Source organism: Astatotilapia calliptera, chromosome 11, assembly GCF_964374335.1.
Source record: "Astatotilapia calliptera chromosome 11, fAstCal68.1, whole genome shotgun sequence".
Classification (NCBI taxonomy): domain Eukaryota; kingdom Metazoa; phylum Chordata; class Actinopteri; order Cichliformes; family Cichlidae; genus Astatotilapia; species Astatotilapia calliptera.
In genome coordinates this window covers 23911431-23931862 of record NC_137432.1, presented here as the reverse complement: position 1 = coordinate 23931862, position 20432 = coordinate 23911431, and the positions used below count along the sequence as shown (strand labels likewise).

The 20432-nt window shown below is 41.7% G+C and overlaps 3 protein-coding genes across 7 annotated transcripts; 2 read left to right on the top strand and 1 right to left on the bottom strand.

The window, feature by feature from the left end:
• Positions 1-942: 942 nt before the first annotated feature.
• Positions 943-7733, bottom strand: leng9 (leukocyte receptor cluster (LRC) member 9). 3 transcript variants are annotated; one of them, XM_026184518.2, is made up of 8 exons: positions 7595-7733; positions 7250-7372; positions 4964-5057; positions 4485-4612; positions 4045-4374; positions 3775-3958; positions 2889-3012; positions 943-2808 (listed from the first exon to the last, which is right to left on the bottom strand). In XM_026184518.2, exons 2-8 carry the CDS (start codon positions 7362-7364, stop codon positions 2146-2148), a joined length of 1638 nt encoding a protein of 545 aa, XP_026040303.2. In that variant the 5' UTR covers positions 7365-7372; positions 7595-7733; the 3' UTR covers positions 943-2145. The 3 variants fall into 3 exon arrangements, with proteins under 3 accessions (XP_026040303.2, XP_080164473.1, XP_080164472.1); XM_080308347.1 differs by lacking the exon at positions 7595-7733 and having other exon boundaries at positions 3775-3955; positions 7250-7481; XM_080308346.1 differs by lacking the exon at positions 7595-7733 and having other exon boundaries at positions 4045-4371; positions 7250-7478.
• A 165-nt stretch (positions 7734-7898) lies between these two features.
• On the top strand, positions 7899-16224 carry flcn (folliculin). 3 transcript variants are annotated; one of them, XM_026184516.2, is made up of 12 exons: positions 7899-8149; positions 8304-8507; positions 8624-8770; positions 8867-9088; positions 9168-9334; positions 9420-9511; positions 12301-12464; positions 12665-12778; positions 13195-13318; positions 13432-13557; positions 15074-15176; positions 15589-16224. In XM_026184516.2, exons 2-12 carry the CDS (start codon positions 8304-8306, stop codon positions 15794-15796), a joined length of 1671 nt encoding a protein of 556 aa, XP_026040301.1. In that variant the 5' UTR covers positions 7899-8149; the 3' UTR covers positions 15797-16224. The 3 variants fall into 3 exon arrangements, 2 of the variants coding, with proteins under 2 accessions (XP_026040301.1, XP_026040300.1); XR_013912258.1 differs by adding an exon at positions 14173-14306 and having other exon boundaries at positions 8009-8149; positions 8624-9088; XM_026184515.2 differs by having other exon boundaries at positions 8009-8149; positions 8624-9088.
• Positions 16225-17689: 1465 nt separating this feature from the next.
• Positions 17690-20294, top strand: LOC113032176 (uncharacterized). Its single transcript, XM_026184884.2, has 5 exons — positions 17690-18215; positions 18598-18704; positions 18821-18892; positions 19189-19335; positions 19466-20294. The coding sequence occupies exons 1-5, from the start codon at positions 18203-18205 to the stop codon at positions 19799-19801; spliced, it is 675 nt and encodes a 224-aa protein (XP_026040669.1). The 5' UTR covers positions 17690-18202; the 3' UTR covers positions 19802-20294.
• Positions 20295-20432: the final 138 nt, after the last annotated feature.

Genomic DNA, 20432 nt, shown 5'->3' with positions numbered 1-20432 from the left:
ACCAACATCAACCTGACCAATCTCTCTCCAGAGCACCAGACTGAACCCTGACCAGATTAACAAGAGAAAGAGTAAAAATGCAAAGCTGCCGGCCAACTGTGTGCACTAAACAAATCAGGAAAAAGAGATTTTTAGAAATCCACTCACACGCTGGATACACAATAGTGAACTCCTCTCTCAGTCTGATGAGGGCTAATGAGAGGAAGAGATGCACAGAAAAATGGGGGAAGAGAGGCACACTGAGAAGAAAACGGGGAGTGGGAGATGCAGAGAAAGGCAACATGAAATACTGAGTAGAAGAAAAAAAAAAAGTGGGTTCCCAGGGAGTGATGCTGAGAGAAAGAGGGAGGGAGCCAGAGATGGAGTGAACAATGAACAGAGAGGGGCAAAGCAGCATGCAATGGATTTGTAGGCAAAACCAGTTTTCAGCGGAGGCTGCAGGACAACATCAACAGTGATTCAGAGACTGGGAGGCAGCGGAGAATGTGCAACAACGTGACACAAGTGATGGGAGTGCACGGATGGAGATGTTCAGTTGGGTCGCGGGTGGGGGGGATTGGACTGAGAAAATGCAAATTGACGACATAATGTTGCAGCGAGAACGAGTTAAAAAAAAAGAGTACGGTGTTGTCTGCCACTGGAGTAAGGGGGGCAGAAGCAGGCGAGCAAAGAGGGAGGGGGCGGCGTTAGTTTTTCTGTGTCACTGAAAAAGAGTGGGGGAAGGGAGATAATGCAAGGGAGGGAGTGCAGACACGATTGAGAGCCAGAGAGCATACTCACTGACTCATATAGTCTATGTATAGTGTTTATGTATCTGGGAGGAAGAAGAAGGGGGAGCAGAAAGGGATGCATGTAAGATTTCAGCTCAGGGAGCGTTTCCACATCCTCGGCACCACAATGAAGGCATTTATAACGGCGCTGGCACATCACCACTCACACGACTTTAAAATAACCAATTCATTATTTAATCCACATGATAATCTAGTGGTCATAATCATTTGTAAAAAGAGTACAAAGGGATCATTCTGTTGGAGCGCAGTCCATGCAACATTCATATAAAACCCATTGTACAAGTCCCTGAATTATGAACAGCAATTATTCAGGCCTATAAAAAGAACACTTTATGTGTCCATAATCAGCTTCAAATTTATTGTCTGTGCAGTAGTAAAACAGTGTAAATTAAGCATGCTTACAGGTCAAAGTTAACCCCAATCATTAGGCCCATCAGATATAAAGTATAACAAGCATTTCTGCACCAAGAAAAACAGATGACCAATTAAAACATTCTTAAAGTTCTTCATAGAAATAAAAACAATATTGATATTATCAAACTCATGGTCCCGAGTCAATTAGACATAAATATTATTGAGCTCCAGCTCATGTTTGCACAAACAGTTCTTCATGGTTTTTACTGTCTCTACATAAAAAAGGCTCTCCAAGCAAAACATTATTTGGCTTATTGATTATTAAACAATTATGGATTCGTTTCTGGATTTTCCCCAAATATGATTAGCTGTAACAAATAAAACATCACAACCACTGAATTCACCAGTGAACCAGAATTTAAGCAGGCTGATGACACTGAGGACACTATAACATGAAAACTGTGCAGTAAAGATCCATGGCTAAAAGAACCGGAGCTAACATTTTTAAAATGGACTGCTGCTCTAAAAACTTCAGCACCTTAAGCAGTTTTTTTTTAAATTGTGGATTAATTATTTATATGTTGTATTGTAGCCAGGATGTTGTTTTAAGCTTTAGTGATGTTTACAGCCTATCCCCGCCCTTTTCTTTCCTCTATATCTCATCTAGAAATATGAAACATGAGATTTAGTACCTTAACACAGCGGTCCCCAACCCCCGGGCCTCGGACCGGTACCGGTCCGTGAGTCGTTTGGTACCGGGCCGCGAGAGTTGAGGCTCAGGTATGAAATGTATGGTTTTGAGGGTTTTTAATCGGTTTTCAGCGTTATTTTGTTATCGTTTTTATCGTTAACTCGGTTTTCCTGGGTCTTTTCACGTGTGTTATGAATAAATCTTCTTTTTTTCGGTACCGGTACTAGTTTTATTTTGTTGTATTTATCCGCGACACCTTAAAGGTCTGGCTTATTGCACCCAGTAATGTCTGCAAATCAGACTTCTTTATCATCGAAGTGTTACCGTGCACACCCTCTCATAAAAACCGTCTACTTTAGAGCCGCCCATGGCACAAAGGTGTAAGGTGTTAACTGGCAGACGCCCAAAGTTTAAGCCCTTCCCCACCCTCAGGTCCCCCACACCTTCAAATATCCTCTCGGCCTCCCTGTCCAGTACCCTGGCCAGGCTGAGGTGGTAGCGTGGGTTGTAGGAGTCCCTGTGAAGAAAACCCTCTTTCCTGTAGGCCTCCTGCAGACCGCTGTTGAGCTGCTGTAGGTGGAGCTGAGGCTGAGGACTCACGTACAGCACCTTCCCATTGAAATGTTTCAGCTTCACAGGAAAGGTCACAGCTACCGGCGGGTTTCGGTCCAGTTGTGCAAACCGTTGGAGGATCTCCCCAGCAGCCGCCACCTCAGCGGGGCTGTGCAGCACCAGGAGGCACAGGGTGACGTGAAGGCTGGAGGCGGTTTGCCAGTGAGGAGCAGAGGAAGGTATGAGGGAGGTGAGCTCCTTCTGCAACTGCTGGAAACAGGAGAGGATGGCAGGAGTGTTGGCCCGGAAGGTGATGAAGTGTGTGGGTCTCTTCTTAGGGGGGCGACCACCACGCTTCTCTTCTCTCTGCTCCAGAGGTACAGATGGATTCTTGCTAACTTGTTGGGCTGCAGGATAACTCTGTAGTAGAAAGGGAACATTCAAATAACATAACATACAGTGTAAAAGCAAGATTTCACGGTGAGATGTGCTGTACTCACTATACAGTCTTCATGGCCTTCCCAGCTTTCCTCCCATTCTGGCAGAATCTCCCCCTCACCCTCCTCTTTTACACCCGGTGCCTCCTCTTCGGTTGAGGAACTCTGATCTGCTGAAACCTGATGTCTGGAATCAAAGCAGGTGAGCAAAATCAATAAAGAGCCAGCTGTAAACACACATTTTGAAAAATCCATTCTCTAACTTCTAATTGCAAGTTCTTTTCATTCTCTTACAGCTTGTTACATACCTAACATGTGTCACAAAAGCCTGAATGAGGTTGTTATTTGAGGAAGGCAAGCTATAACTGGAGTGCATTTCTCAGCAGGGATAGCTCAGTAGGTAGAGTGGTGGCCCCATGATCGGAAGGTCGGGGGTTCGACTCCACTGAACGGCTACCCTGAGGTACCCCTGAGCAAGATACCGTCCCTACACACTGCTCCCCGGGCGCTGCATTGGTGGCTGCCCACTGCTTCACTGGGTAAATGGGTTAAATGCAGAGGAACTATTTCCCTATGGGGACTAACACATACACACACACACAGCTTTTCTCTTATTCTCGTCTTCCTGATGCAGAGGTGTGAGTGAAAGAGATGTGGGTGGAGGTCCTCAGACCTCTAGATAGTAACATGCCATTTGAATGCTCCAATCAGAAACGGTCTGATTTAAATTTCTTACTATAATATACCCCCACCCTTATATTCTGCCTCAAATCACTGATGCTGAAGATCCTCAAGCATCTTTCTCATTTTAAGTGTTTTAACATTTAGCACAAAGTGATTTGGGAAAACAATGTGTAGATGCTAACAATGATTTTGGGGGTGGGGTGGGGGTTCTTTTACTTAAGATCTGTTCTGAGTTATATTTAAACGAGCAACACGAACACCAGACCTATCTGCAGCCTCCTCCACAACACATGGTCCTCGTGACTCCTGTTGTTCCTGAGAAGTGTTTCCTGTACACTCTGGTGGTGGTGGTGGTGCAGACTCAGGGGTGTGAATATTTGTCTCATTCGGCTTCTCTTCCTCTGCAGGTGGCTGCTCGTTAGTTGTTTCAAGCGCTGCTGTATTTTCTTCTAAAACAAAACGTAACATTCAGTCATCTTGCAGAATGCATGTGGTCACATGTAAGGTCTGGCAGCACCAAAGCTGCTTCTCCTACCTCTTACTTCCTCTTCCCCTCCAAAGGGGGGAGCCAGAGATTGACCTGTGGAACCGAAAACTCGGTCAGTCCTGGTGTGGCGGTCCCAGACACGGTGCCCTCTGTAAGTGAAGTACTGGATCCTGTGTCTGGGCAGGGCCAGCTCAACAGTGTAATCACAGTCACATGGGTTGGTCTCCCAGTTGAAGTCACAGAAGGGGCGCTCCAGCACGCCGAGGAATCGATCCACATAGCCCACTACAAATTCTGATGCATCCACCGATGGGTCCCACAGGATCCGGGAGATCACTTCATCTGCTGTGCGCATACGAGGCTTTTTGTTCACCTCTGCTGAAGAGAAACAGTTAAAAAAAAGTGAACGGACAAGTTCCAAGAGTATAAAGCGTAATTGGTCTCATGGAAGTATGATCTCACAGAAAGTTAAATAAATGCGGAGTCACCTCTTCTCTCGTTGTGTTTTGGCTTTGGCACTTTATTCACACTGCCCTTCTTGTTCTTGTGTTTTTCTTCTTCCTGTTTTTCATCCACACCAGGACACAGAGCCCCTGAATCATCCTGTAATGGGTCACTAAGAAAGAGAGCGGCAGTGGAAAAAATGCAGAGACAAGGAGATTGAGACAGAAATTTCATCAGTGAGAGTATTCATCATATCTAGCCAACTGTCCTGCAGATAAAAAAAAAAAAATGCAGACAAAAGGTCATTCCAAAGATATTTACATCCATGTCTCTCTGTCTCCAAACCAAGCTTCTAACATCTGTGATCTGAAGATAAACAGCAGCTATTCTACAATAATTTCCAAAGTCTTTTGTGTTAATTTTGAAAATAAATCCACAAGATGCCAAGAAATGATCTGGAAAAAACTATAAATCCTCATTTATGCTTCTGATGACTTTTCTGAATAAAGTAAGGAGAGCAAACCTGTGAGCTAAACGGCATCTGAGGCCAAAATGACATTTTCCTATCCGGAAAAACTGGCACACTTTGGCTCCATCCTTGCAACATTCTGCTGACTCTGAAAGACAGGGCACCAGAGGGAGAGACAGAACAAAAGGTTAAAAATAAAAAGAGCCAACGTTTAATAACACTGAACAGAAGTCATGCAGCATTTCATCCTTTCTTCTGCATTCAAACTATGTCAGAAAAAAACAATGTAATGGCAGCAGAGATCAACAGGTTTTGTTTAAAGCAGTCCCAAGGCATGTTACATCTTTTATGGTCACTCGTAATTTTAGGTACCCATCTTTGCTACAATAAGGCAGTACTCAAAATAATGTTTTTCGCCATTGGACCACTAGAACCGTAGAGCTGACTTTTACCCAGGCCCCTTGTTCATTTTCACAGGCCAAAAAAGTCAATGTGAGAAACTTGTAATCTTCTGCTAAGATTGCTGCATAATTTATTAGCATAACTGACTTAGATTTATGTTATGAATCTTTTTTTTTTTTTAAATTGTAGCTGTAAAAAAATGCTGTGCCCCTCTTTAGATCTCTAAAAAAAGACAGTGTGGCTGGTGTCAGTCTGCAAGTTCACAAGAATTCTGCCAAATTTGCCACAGAGGTGATGGTATTTTAAAGTTAAAACAAGTGAGTTTCATAAGAAACAACATCACTACCCAAATGTACTTCCTTGCTGACCCTGTGTGACTGGGTCATGGGCTACGCTGAATCCTACAAAAAGTCCAACTTCCAAAAACTGCGAGTTCTAAGATTGTATTTCTTCACATTGATCCCAGCTGTAAAACAGAGGAAATTTACACCCTGTTAGTTTATAGTAGTTTTCACTATCAGTGAAACTATCTTCATCTATTAGACTGTAGTCGCTGTTAAGTTAAAGTGTTCAGCAAAGCGATATGATTGATAAATGAACAATATCAGATCACACATGTGCTACTTATACCATACTTTCAGAAGATGTAGTATGTTTCTACTTAGAACAAAATCCATGAAAAATTTGTAAAATTATGTGGTGTAATTGTAACCATAGAAAACAAATGAGCCACTTTGGCCTCTGGTAAAATTACAAGTTTTAAGTTCATTCTTAAAGTAAAATGGAAGAAAGAAATCTGAGATCCTGATGAAGTACCACAGGGCTTTTACTGTATATGATTATCCTTGCACCACATAATACTGAGCAAGTTCTCTTGGATTTTGTTTTTTCTACTGCTACCACCGATGAGCACCTGTCAGATCAGCCATGAGAGCTGTGCAGTACTTTTCTTTCTGATTTTTGTTCATGTAGATTTTCACCGTTTGCTTCTGCGTGTGTTTACATTTTGGCTGATGCCTTATATGAGCTTCCGCATCAATCTGTGTCACTCACACAGACATCTGGAAAAAGGATTCCTTATCGTCTGTCCATTTATTAGAAAACCCTCTTATCATTCCCGTTACCATGCTGTGTCATAAATAAATGAGTGAGAAAGAGGCATGGAGAAAATGATGTGTACAGTCCATCTCCAGTCCACTTCCACTGAGTATTATCATATGACAGGTGGCAGTGACTCAACTCAGAGGACTCAAATGTCAGCCAAGTATGCTGTACATGACGAAGTTGCCTTTACACCCAAATAACACGCATCCTGCAATACTATTTAGAGACAGGAGAAATGGACGTGACTCATGACACAAATACTTTACTTATTAGCTCTGAGTTATTTATTAGAAAGGGAGATGGTTGTCTGGATCAGCCACAAGTTTTGGGAGAGTTTTCAACTCTCTTAAATTGAATGCCTATAAGTAAATGTCTAAGCATAAAATTAAACATTACAACTTTGAAATTCTTTAGTATAAATAAAGTTAATCCACAGATTAGTCCGCTGAGTTCCGAGTGGGAGCAGAAGCGGGCAGATCAGAGTCAGTCAATCCTGAAACATTTCCAGCTAAGCAGAGTGGCCCAGCAGGACGTGAAAAATGTAGGAAACAGTTCAATACAGTACTGGACTCCATCCTTCAGCCCCCCTTCTGATGATAAGAGGATCCGGCCACGCGATTACAAAACTAAGACCTGGCCAGAACTCACACCACAGGCTGAACAATATGATTTATAAGTGGATTACTAGGAAAATAATAAGCTGGTGTAATCATATGAGTCAACCAGCAGGGTTTTACTGTACATGTCTAATAACAAGATGTGTTTCAAACCACCTTAGAAGCTTTCACAGACTCACTTTAGATTACATATAGTAAATGTGCGAAACTGATTTACCTCCTTTGGCTTTTGGGGTGTCTTTGCCACTCTGAGAGTCAGCGGGGACCCCTGCCTGTGGACTCGGTGTGTCAGTCGGGTCGGTGGGGGGAACTCCTGATCCACCTGAAGCCATCCTAAGATCTGAGATTTAAAAGTCAGAAAAATCTACCGTGTCACTCACTGTGTGCAAGTTATCTCTTTGTTGACTACTTAAGAGTGACACACCTATAAAAATTTCATGTTTTAATGCGGAAGTGACGGATTAACGTTGTACAGTGTTAAAAGAAAAGCTAATAAACCAGCTAGTCTGCTAAGATAGCATAATCAAACCATATATACGCTTATAAATCAACCGGAACATACCTTTTAGTACACAAACCTTCAATGAAAACAGTTCCGACTTTTTTTTTATTGCCCTTTAACCCCATGTTTGTTATACCAGATTGGGTTATGGGTAATGTAGTTCCACTTTTTCGTTTGCCGAGGAATGGCTCGTTTGTCGTACATAAAGCCTGATATTGGAACACAGAAAAGTCGAAAAACTCTTAAATATGTTCGCGTGCTTTCGCGTCACTGGTAAAGCATTAAAGATGTTTTTGATTCGACGGATAAAACTGAGAAAATGAGCAGCAGTTGGCAGCCACGCGTCACTTGTGCCGGAGCGCGTGACTCTGCATCATGTGACGAGGTCTGTTTTTGTTGCCTGCTGACAGCTACACAAAGGACAAAAAAGTGTAGAAAGCCTCAATTAAAATGTTAGGAACGATGGCTTTTTAAAATACAGGCTCGATGAAGATTTAATTTTGTTTCACGGCGCTGTTATTTTTTTAACGGCACGGCTTTTTGAACACTACGTCCAATGAATACCTCTTTGTGAAGTGTCACCAGTCATTTGTTGAACGTGGTTCTGCACTGAAGGTAAGACCGTCTCATACTGCCACTTGTACCCGTATTTTAACCCCAGTGTAATCTGGTAACGTCAGTGATTAACCAGAACTAGATGTAGGTGTCCTGATCTAAATCAGACATCTTTAGCACAGTAAACATATGAAAACTTGTCTTGTTCTTTCAGATGAATGCTCTGGTGGCTCTCTGTCACTTCTGTGAGCTCCATGGCCCTCGAACCCTGTTCTGCACTGAGGCACTACACCCGCCTTCCCCATCCCCTTCATCCCAGGTAGGTGCCCAAATGCCAGGGGACCGAGATGGTGACCGTGATGGTGAAGGTCTAACCATGAAGGCCAACAGCTCAGCCACACAGAAAGAAATGTGTGAGGTGAGTAGAAGGGGCCTGACTGTGACTTTATCAGATGCTTGGATCCCTCGCTTTATTTGTTCCTTCATTAATTTTCAGCCTTAAAGTACTGATTTCCTTTTTTCTTTGTCTCGTAGGGTTGCCGATCCTTGCCTGCATCTCACCCGGGCTTTGTTAGCATTGATGATGAAACAGGCATCCGCTTCCTTAGTCACCAGCACCCCAGACAGCCCCAGCTTTTCAGCGTGGTCCGACAGGCTTGCGTACGCAGTCTCAGCTGTGAGGTAATTAGTGACATGTTTATGTGGGTGTTGTCTGTGGGCTTTAATCGGCTGATTACTGATATACTTCGTTGTGTTTTCTGTTTGTTTTGGTGTCAGGTGTGTCCCGGACGTGAAGGGCCCATTTTTTTTGGAGACGAGCAACATGGATTTGTGTTCTCACACACCTTCTTTATCAAAGACAGTCTCGCTAGAGGCTTCCAGCGTTGGTACAGTATTGTTATGGTAGCCATGGACAGAATCTACCTTATAAACTCCTGGCCTTTCCTGCTGCGTCACCTGAAGCTTACTATACAGAGTCTGCAGAGCACAGCTCTAAAGGTAGAGCACGTATATAAACATAATAAACTCAGCAGACTTATTAGTGCTTCTGATGTCTTTGGACTGTCCTTTCCATTAGGTGTTTGACAATGAACAGGGAGTTTGTCCCCAGCGAGCTGTGAGGATGAACAGTGCATTTTCACCTGCAGTTTTTCCACACCAAAGGAGCGGCAATGCAGCCCGATCGCTGACTTCGCTCACCCAGCATCCTAACCTCTGGGCCAGCCTGCACTCCTCCTTTAGCTGGTGAGTCATTAGGTTCAAAGAAACTGTTCTTCTTTTTCCAGTCAGTCTCTCACCCGGCTAATGAGTGGTCTCACCTCACTTCCAGGTTACTTAAAGCTTGTGGTAGCCGTCTGACGGAGAAGCTCCTGGAAGGAGCCCCCACCGAGGACACTCTGGTGCTCATAGAGAGACAAACGGGTAGATGCATTGACCTCGATTAAGAGGCGTGATATTTATTTATGCATATACAGTTGTGATCAGAAGTTTGCATACACTCATCATGAACATGAATCTCATAGTAATTTTGGGCTTTAAATGATTCGTTTGAACTGTTATTTTTTCCACAGTGGAATGACATCTTTAATGACTTTAAAAAGCAAGAACTGAATGTACAAGATTGAATTTATTTGGGATTTTCTCGAATCCACACAGTGTCAAAAGTATACATACAGACTCAAATATATACATACACTCCCTCTAAAATTTGGTTTAATGTTCCTTAGGAAGTTGCACCTTAATTGCTCAATAAGTATCTGGCATATTTTGGGGGCTGGGTAGTTGACCCATCTTCTTGGCAGAGTTCATTTAGATTTGTTGGTTTGTTGAATCAGCTCAGCTTATAAGCATAGTCCACAGATTTTCTGAGTGAGGTCAGGGCTTTGGGAAGGTCATTTCAGATGCTTAGTGTTAGCCTGCTTTATCCCTTCCAAAACCAGGTTTGATGTGTTTATCCTGTGGGAATACCAACTGTGTGGAGTTAGTCATCCTTCTTCATTATCCTATCCACTTTGTACAACTTATTATTTGACTGTCAGTCAAAAGGTCTTACAGCACAATGCTTGACATTTCAAGGCAGACTTGAGCCTTGGTGCTTCCTGGCTCAAGTCTTCCAGTATCAACTGACGGTGACAGTATGGGTCTTCTTACAGAACCTGGTAAAGTGGTGACATATCTGAATAATTTGTACTTGCGTACAATGGTTTTAACTGATAACCTTCGAATCTGTGTATTTTCTGATCTGTTGGTTAGAATGGATCCAAGAGACCGTCCCAGCTTGTGTAAATCTGCAGTTCTTCTTCTTAGATCTTCCCTGAGTTCCTTTGACTTTCCCATTGTTCTGAGTAGTGGTTCATCCAATGAGTGCTGTCAAACAAATCTCTTTATGCTGGCAACGAGAGAAAATTAATAGGGCTTGGCAAGTAAAGACTTTGTAGAACCTTCAGCGCAACAGTGAATAGCCAAATAAGAATTGGGTGCACCAGTTATAGCCAAACTGGTGCACCCAATTCTTATTTTTTAAAGTCATTAAAGATGTTGGCTGTGCAATTATTCTACCCTGGAACATGAACTGTGTTCCAGTGCAGAAGGATAATCTAACCAGCAAATTCTTGTGGTTCTCTGAGGTCCCACAGGTGGGGCTCAGACAACCAGTTGAAAAATATGAAGTTGAAAAAAATGCATTTAAAAGGAAAATAGGCGAAAAGGAGATTTCTGATGTAAATTGCTGAAGCTTTTAAACAAAATTCAACGTGCATCTTTTTTTCTTGTTGATGATTGGTTTAAAAAAATGTGCAGTATCACCTTGACTCAGCTTCTGAAGTGGAACGTGTGTGAAAAAGTTTAAAAACCACTTCTTTTAGATGTGGTAAGGTTCATTTTGTTCCTAAATTAACCTAAACTCATGACAGCATGTCATTAGTTTGAACAACATGCTTATGGTTGTTATCATCTGACTGAGAAAGCTCTGGTGAAAGTGTGAATCACCAGACAAGTCTGTGGAGAGACGCCAGAAAAACAGTGATTCACTAAAGCATCCCAACTTTCCAGAGAGTTTACACAATTCCAGTCAGTATTCAGTAATATCATGTACAAAAAAAGAAACCCAACATTTACAGTGAAACTTTCTCTGACAGTATTAGCTCTGTAATTTTAAATCCTATTCTGGGTCATTTGACCAAGAATCTGTTCATTTATACACCAAATGGACACTCATTACATAGACTTTGCTAGGAGATGGTTGAGTCCTGTTTTACCTTTAGAAGTGCTTTAATTATTTGTGACAAAGATTCATCAAGGTGCTGGAATCATTCCTCGGAGATTTTGGTTCATAATGACATGACAACATCACACAGTATCTTCAGATTTATGACAATGCATTTATAACAATAAGTAAACAATACCGATCTTAGCTGTGGCAATTAAATGGTTCTTTATTGGTACTAAGAATCCAAAAAATGTGGGCCAAACCACAAGCAGCTGCCTGAACTGTTGATGAAAGACAGGATGGATTCATGTTATTTATTCTGACCCTACTATCTGAATATTGCAGCGGAAAGTGAGACTCATCACTAGGCAGTATTTTTCCAAGTTTCCAATTGGAAGTTGTCCAGTTTTGGTGATTCTCCTCTGATGTCAACAAGGCATTTTCACCTAGAGAACTGCTCCTTACTGTATATTTTCTTTTCTCTTTTTTCTTTACTGGGTATTTTCTTCTTTTTTTTCCATTCTCTGTAAACTCTGTGTGGTTGTGTGGGAACATCAGCAGTTTCTGAACTGCTAAGATCAGGCCACAGCCCACCATGCAACATTGAAAGTCTCATAAATCACCTTTCTTCCCCATTATGATGATCACTTTAAACGTCAGCAGGTCATGTTGACCATGACTACATGAATAAATGAACAGGGTTGCTATCATGTGAGTTGGCCGGATATTTGTGTTACCAAGTAGTTGAAACACTGTACTTAGTAATGTGGTCGCTATGCAGTGCAGGTCATAGGTGTTACTAACAGAGTCTGTTTTTTTTGTTTTGGAAACAGTGGGTAGCTATCCTCATGTGTGCACTATGATGATAGTTGTGTAGGTATGACTCGTGTGGTGTATGAACCGCCGTTTATCACAGTTTCCTACGGAAATTCCCCACATTTGTAATGAACCTTTGCTTGAAAGCATTTGCTTTTTCTGTTTTTTAATGTCATGTGTTTTAAAGAGCAAGAGGAGGAAATGAGCTGCTGGGAGGGAGCAGAAGGAGGTGCTTCAAAGACGCAGAGACACCTGTCAGAGACCGAGCTGGCCCACAACTTCCTGAGCGATGATACAAAACTGGATGAATTACCTGGTCCAAAATTTAGGTCACTGAGGCATTTGAGACAGGTGAACTTAAGCACATTTGTAGTTTGCTAATGTATACCCAACTTAATCATGAACAGCGATAGAAAACTGAGATTGAATAAAGAAAAATACGTGTTTTTACAATCATTTATATGGTAAAGTGATGCATATTGGTTAAAAAAATAGCTCATACACTATGTCTGTGAGCTGTTGCTTGGTAAACATTGTGGTTCGTTCGGCAGGTCCTCGGGGCTCCTGACTTTCGACAGCTAGCCTGGCACGTGCTCATGGGAAATCAGGTCATATGGAGAGGTGCAGATCCAGTTCTCATCCAGTCAGCTTTTACAGTGCTAAAGGTACTCTGCTCCAGTGGTGTGGCCTTTGTAGATAGAGCGTTGTATTATAATATGGGTAAACATGAACTTTTGGGGCAGGGGAGCGCACCTACTATTTGTGTGAGGGTGTAATGCTGTTGTTATTGCACAGTTTTGACCTTTTCTTTTGCGACTACATGCTCTCCTGGGGTTTTCTTTGTGGTTATTTTTCATTTGAATACTTGAAAGATAAATTTTTAATGTTATCAGTATATAATTTTAAGACAAGTTCATACTGTAATGTTTGTGTTACTTTACCACAGTTCTTTAGTAGTTGTCAGAAAAGCATCACTTATAGCATTAATGAGTAAGCAGAGACAGCGAGGCTGTGTGAATGTTAGCCAGATCAAACAGTGTATCATCACGGCCATTAACTCACTTCTCTATTTTCCCATTAGTCTTTGCTCCCGGTAGGCTGTGTGCGCTCCGTGCCATACAGCTCTCAGTACGAGGAGGCCTACAAGTGCAACTTTCTGGGTCTCTGCCCCGATGTGCCTATTCCAGCTCACGTCAGCTCCTCAGGTGCAAGAAGCTCTTTGAGATTTGTAGATCGCTGTGTGAGATTCTCTGTCAAAAACTGTAGATGTGTATTTGCAGATTAAACTGTAATAATTTTGCTTCGATTTGCTCTTCAGAGTTTACAGTGCTCGTGGACGTCACCTCAGAGAGAAGCTGTCACATCCCAGCTGTAAGAGAAGACGACATCAGCTCGCTTTATCAGTTCACCATCACCAGTGCCAACACACAACCTATAGACAGGGGTGAGTACATCAGTCTTGATTTAATTTGCTGCATGTTTGTTGCCTCTGTTAGCGTTACACAATTTACAGTCTGGGAACCCATCGGCTTGTCTGCTGATTAATCCTCTGAGGCCAAAGGTTTTTTTTCACGGCTTCCTGTGTAGTCGGCGTTTTTCTGTTCGTTGCTTTCTTTCTGTGCTTTTTGCTCATTCTTTACAAAAAGTCAGGTAAATTAAAAGACCGATAATAAAAAGCTTCATTTTCTACGGCAGCCGATGTTTTCAGGTTTCCATCTTGACAAATGCCATCCTTCCTTTGCTCTTCACACAGAAAGCTTACAGCCATGTAACCCCAGCCTGCTCTAGCCTAATTGATCGATACCACATGGACTAAAAGCAGATTACAAATAGACGTCTTTATATGTAGAATCTATTTATAGAGATTACAAATTTACATTTATCATCATCTGACTCTGTATCAGTGAAAAGGACAGATTTTTTTCCCCTCCTGATTCATTAACCCTTGTTTAAGTCAGAGCAGCTGTTAAAGTGAAAGTAGAAAAATGCTCAAGCACAGCAAGAGCATTAAGGGATCCATTAAAAAAAATGAAGAATTTGCATCGAAAACAGAAACTAGTTGTTTCCCACAGAATATATATCAGAGAATCCATCTCACACGTCTTCAGACTTTGTGCCAGCAGACAAACCAAACTGGTTCTGGGCAAATCAGAGCTCTGTGATGAACTTAGAGTCAGAAGGTCACGGCTACAGGTGTGTTTTAGGTTTTACAGGTGCACCGAACATCGTTTTTTACAGCAATTCCTACTAATAAATTCCTATTAATTCAGTAAAACGTAAATGAAAAAAGTTCCCATTAATCACTATCTATTATAGAAATTTCTAGCCTTTTTTTCTTAACACTCGATTCCTTTACAAAAATAGGGCCCCATTACTTGATCATGTCATAAAACTTATACCAACATATACCAGGATTAAACGTGAAGTTAAACTTCTTCGCGCTGACAGAGAGGGGAGTTTAAGATCAAAGTAGGCTATATATCGCCCGCATTGTGAAACGAGTTTGACACCCCTCCTTTAAAGGGTTCTGACTATATAGGAACACACACACACACAGCAGAATACACAAAAGCAACAAACATACCAGCATACCTGTAAAAGGGTCAAAAACTAAATCCAAATTATAAACTTCAAAGCTACAGAAACCTAAAACATGAGAATGAGTAACCTTTCGAGTAAACAGCAAAACATTTGCTGCGTAGCTGGTTGCAGCGACTGCTTGCAAGCTCATAAAGCTACTCAGACCACGGCCTGTTTTTCCTTTTCGCGCTCTCTGCATCCTGTGGTTCGTCAGTCTGATTTGTTGACGTTTTCTCACAGCAGACGGTTATACACAAATAGTTCAACCAATCACCTACTAAGAGTTTTTAATTTTTTTTGCTTGACTCTTTTTTTTTTTTTTTTCCTCAACTTTCCCACATGGTTCTTCCACTGACTAAATCTTTGTCCTCTTTCTCCAGGTCCAGCATTACTGAACAAGCTGGAGGTCGCCCTGTGCAATGAGAACCTGTCGGTGGATGTTGTGTCTCACTGCCTGCTGTGTTTGAAGGAGGAGTGGATGAAGTGAGTAAAGCTCCTTTATGCCACGTTCCAGATACTTCAGAACTCGGATGTCGGAACAGCGCATTTTACAAAAAGCCAGCAAAAACAGAATTTGTTTAGGTTCTCATTAAGGTAGAGCCATTCAGGGAGAAACAGGGAAAAACACATTAATGGATAGAGCTCGATCACTGCTCACTATTTAATGAGTCAAAAACACACAACACTTGCAGTACAGATTAAAAGTTTATAATTTTACTGTTGTTTACATTCAGTACTGCCATCTTGGATTGCTAACTTAGGATATTTCCAAGTGGGAAGTCTTATTGAGAGGGCGTTCCACACAAAGATTCCCACCGAAAACTTGGTGTTTCCGAATTCTGTCTTCTTCAGGAAGGCAGAATTAGTCTTAAGTGTGATCTATTTGTTTTTTCAGTAAAGTCAAAGTGCTGTTCAAGTTCTCCAAAGTGGACGGTCGAGGAAGAGAGGACACACAGAAGGTTCTGGCACTCCTCGGTGCTACGGGGCCCGGGGAAGAGGACAACGTCAGGCTGCTCAAGTACTGGATGACTGGACTTAGCAAAACATACAAGAGCCATTTAATGACAGCTGTCCGAGGAGGGGAGAGGAGCCCCAGCCAGTGACAAAGAAGAGGAGGAGGAGATTAGGATAAAGAAAGGGGAGCTGAAATGAGGGGGAATGCCATTTCTTTGACGTTCCCCTTGTTTTGTTTTGTTTTCTTTTATTAATTTGTTTAGTTTTGGGGGGTTTTCTTACCCACATTCTTGTCATTTAATGACAGGACTGTGAACGGATGACACAAAGGGTTTCGCTCGTCAATTATGGTTGTTTTCAGTAACTGTTGTGTATCTAACGATGATGATTATCTTGCTCACTAAACAAGTAGAATCAGTTTGGATAATGCATGAGGGCTTTTATTTGTCAAAGGGAACTCTTATAGGAGACCTTTTTATACAGATATGTAAAGCTTAGCTTATTACAAAAAAAGACTTTGCACTTTGTTTACTCCTGCTGATGTTTTAAAATAAAATAAAACCAATGTAAACTTTGAGCCTGACATCCTTTCTTGACCCATGGTTGGCTCCACCTTGTGGTGAATAGAAAGAAAATGGGAGGGAAAGTGAAGCGGAGGTGGAGACCTTTTGTTTCTCCATCACCTCCCACTCGTTTGAAGGTCTTCCTGCGAGCAAGCTTTAAGTGGTGTAAGACAGCACTTTTAAAGAAAAAATTTTCCCCCAAGTCCTGAAACATACAAAAAGTGTTGCCTAACAAGGACCCGGGACAGATGACCACATCGGCAGGATTTGGGGTTTTTAATGAACCAGTCACTCTGATCTGCTTTTGTTTTTTCCATGCCAGTTATATGAGCCTGTTGATGTGCTGAAGCTCGCAGACTTTACTCAGTAAAATGTGGCTTTATTTAAGTTGGAGGATGTTTTTGAAAAAAAATTTCATGACCCCAAAATTTTAAGTTTCAAACTTGTGTTTTAGTCCTAATTATGAAGGAAAAAGTGAGTTTGCATATATTGGAGTGACTAGGTTTTTTTTCCTATTTAAAGGAATGCACTTCTTTTGTTTTTATTAAATCTGGATTTCATTTGTTGAGTTAGGCTCCGACATGTGTGGACTTCATCTGCAGCAGCTTCACAAATTTTCTGCGTATTTACTTCCCTCTGAATTTTAAATGCAGTATGAACCAGGAAGACGGCACTCTGACTAGATATTTATATCAATCATTATAAACGTAGCATACGTAAAGAGGTTTTGATTTAGTCATGCCTTGGGGAATATGGAGCCCTCGCTTGCTGCGGCTGTCTGGTTTCCTTTTCCTGTCAGTAGAGATACCTCTCTGGGAAATTTTCCTCTGTCGTTTGGCTTATGATCCAACAAACATGAAGAATAACGACTTCCTTCCTTTCATCATTAATCAACTCCTGTTGACATCTGACTGATATCCCAAACCAACGTGATGCTTTGCGTAACCTGAGGCCACAAAACAACACTTTACAGACAGGATGATGACAGCTGTGCACAGCTATCATCACAATCATACCATACAACTCTGTAAAGCCAATTTTAACATTAATGACTAAAGAAAGCAGTCATGTTGGGATGACTTGCATCTTCTGGCAATTCAGTGTTGCAATCTTTCTCATTAGCTCTTCGAGGAATGTAATGAATGTGATCCTTATTTCTAAAAGAAACTGACTGTTAATGAATGACTTAATGGGATGATACTGCGCACTGACTTACGGGACAGCGACTGATAGAATCAACAGGCAGAGAGGTGTGGGGAAGAATCCAAATGAAAAACATATGCTCTGACTGCATAACTAAGCCTCTTCGGCCCTGGTTGGGAGCGGGAGGATGGGGGTGGGAGCGGGAGGATGGGGGTGGGGGGGTGTTGGGGAATGTGGGAAGCAGAAGGGAGGGAGACGGGTCAGTCAATAGTGAGGTAAAACGTGTGCCTGTGGGAGTGGCCGACGCATAAAGGGAGAATTGAGCGGAGCACTTTCACTTTGAGCTGTGCCTGTGTCTGAGTAGGATACAGAGGGATAGGGAGAAATCCAGGGGAAGAGGTCAGCTCTGGCACTTTATTCATTAACCACTTTTAAGGGACAGAGACAGAGTGGCCAGGAAAATTCTAGGTCAGTAGTGAGAAAGGGAAAGGAGAAAAGATTTAGAAAGGGAAATAGAAAAACAAGGCTTTCAAAGTGAAAGGCTGCAGCCACCCTGGCTTCAAGTGGGAAAACCCAAAGTGAGAGAGCATGTCGATGTGAGGTGACAAGTGGGGCATGTGCATGGAAAGTACCAAAGGACCCTAAGTAAAGAGAAGGGGATGATCTGAGGGATGTGAACAGGAAGACTAAATATCAAGCAGTGAAGAAGAAGAGACAGAAGCCTGCTCTTTCAAAGACCTGTAAAAAAACCACAGGAGGAAGCTTCGCCTTTTACAGAGTGACAGTGAAGCTTGCCTGCAGAGTCACTGCTGTCAACAAGAGAAATGGACATGCAGTCAAGATAAAACGATGACACTGCGAGGTGAGAAACTATTATTTTCATGTTAAATTTTTGTCTGTTTTTCACCCTTTTTAAATGTCTGTGGGATTATAGTGAAACAGCAGTCCTGGTTAATGCATAGTGAGATTTAAATGGTGAATCAAAGTTGGTTTTTTTGCGCCACTTTGAAACATCACAGCCATTTCTGGTGCCCTAATTAAATTAGAGATGTTGCAATCGTAGCCCAGTGTCTCCTGCTGTTTTCTTTTTTTTAAAAAAGAAAGAAATGGCTAATTTACACAGGAAATGATGTCATGTTCTTTTTAGTAGCTATGCACTTTGAACAAGCTACAAACCACAGAAAGTTTCCAGCAATTATGTGACTTGTTTTCTGTGGCTTTCGCTCTTATCATGTCTCCAACAGTTCTACTGTTGCTGTCATTACTAACTGCCCCATGTGGTGGATGTGAGTTTGACCTGGAAGGTGTGAAAAATATCAAAGGGACCATCGATTCGAGTTCAGCAGGCTTTGTAAGTGAAACTCTCTTTACTTCGTTTCTAAATATTTACTTCTATGTCCATATAGACCTGTGTGGTCCTTCTGGGTATCTGGCTTCTCATCTTTGCCTCTTTTCTCCCTCCTTCAGCGCACAGTGTTTCCTAAGGATTACTATGTGGTACATCGATATACAAGACACATGCTCTGTGACACCGATCCGGTGAGTTGTTTATATAGGAAGTGCTCATAAAGATCTTATATATCCTGTTCATTTTAACCTTCTCCTGAAGCCCACTTGGGGTTTTTTTTAAAGAGAATAATTACTTGCTTTTTTTCTTTGGTCGTCTTCCACTATAACAAGTCACATGCTCTGTTTAATAACAGTCTGTTGTCCCAAGTGGCCTCCAGCCTCTCTCGTAACACGGTTACTTGTGTGGTTCTTGCGGTGATTTGTCATGTGTTTTACATGCTAGTCCTAATTTTGGGGTTATTGTGTTGCTCTGTTTTTCCTCGCAGTGTTGCGTGTTCCCTGCTGCGTATGTCCTCCATGATTCTTGGCAAGTGCTCCTGACAAACCTCTGGGAGGAACACTTAAATCACTCTCTTGTTGTGGAACTTACACGGACACTGGATAAAATTATTAGCAAGAACAGAAACATGGAAGTACGTATTCTCTTTTTCTTGTCGTGACATTGCTCGCTTCAGTATCAAGTAGCTGTTTCAAACATGACTTTGTTAGTCAGATTTGTTGTCTTGATAATACTGATCTCTCTTCCTTGTTTCCTTGCTGCAGATGTTTCGGGAGGAGACAGACTTATCCCAGTTCTCCTTGGTGTCTTCCTCTCCAGAAGAACTCCTAAAGTTAACATCAGAACTTTTTAGCCGGTGGATTCAAATTGGGTGCCCACCTTCAATTGAAACATGCACCCTGCCCAACTTGCCACCGTCTGTTGAAAGGAAGGACTACAGCCCATCAAGGGCCAGACTTTTAACCACTAGAGCGGTAGACAATATGAAATCTGGCAGGATTATAGACACACCGCCACTGTCCAGTGGGGTTCCCCCATCATATTCTGCATTTGTTTGGAGCTCCTTATTATTAAGACTCTACTGGTGTTTGCTACCATAGTTGTCAAAAAGGGTCTTATATATATCTTTATAGGCACTGATGACTGTTTTCTTAAGTTTTTGTCTCTGTGTTTCGGTGTGGTAAGCTTTGTGAAATTCAAGTGTTACATCTGATGCACAAAATTAGAGCAAACCACCAGTCTCGCCGTCCAACAGCGCTCTGTAAGAGGTGATATCGCAGATGTAATCCAATAGCATCACTATTTAGAGCAAGCTATCTATGGTTTATGTTCTTCTTGCTAATGGGCATTGCCTGCCACTGTTTACAAATGGATGTATATGTATTTACTTTTGTACAGAAAAATAAATTAAAGACATTTAGATATATGCATCGTTAGCTTTTGGTGTAACTTGCCAGTATCCAAAGTCTGTGTTATATTTATTACAGTATTTTGAATGTACATTTACAGTTAGACTACTTAAGTAAATGTGCTTAAGTGTTGGGATATACATATTTACTTTTTTTTTTCATTTAAATACACTTTTACGCCACATTTTAGAGGTAAATACTGTCATTTCTCTCCACATTTGTAAAAAATGATTATGCACTGTGGCACACTGAAAAACTCAACAGTTTATGAAGTTGTTAAAATCAGTGCACTGCCAATTACAGCTGTAATGCCTGCATAATG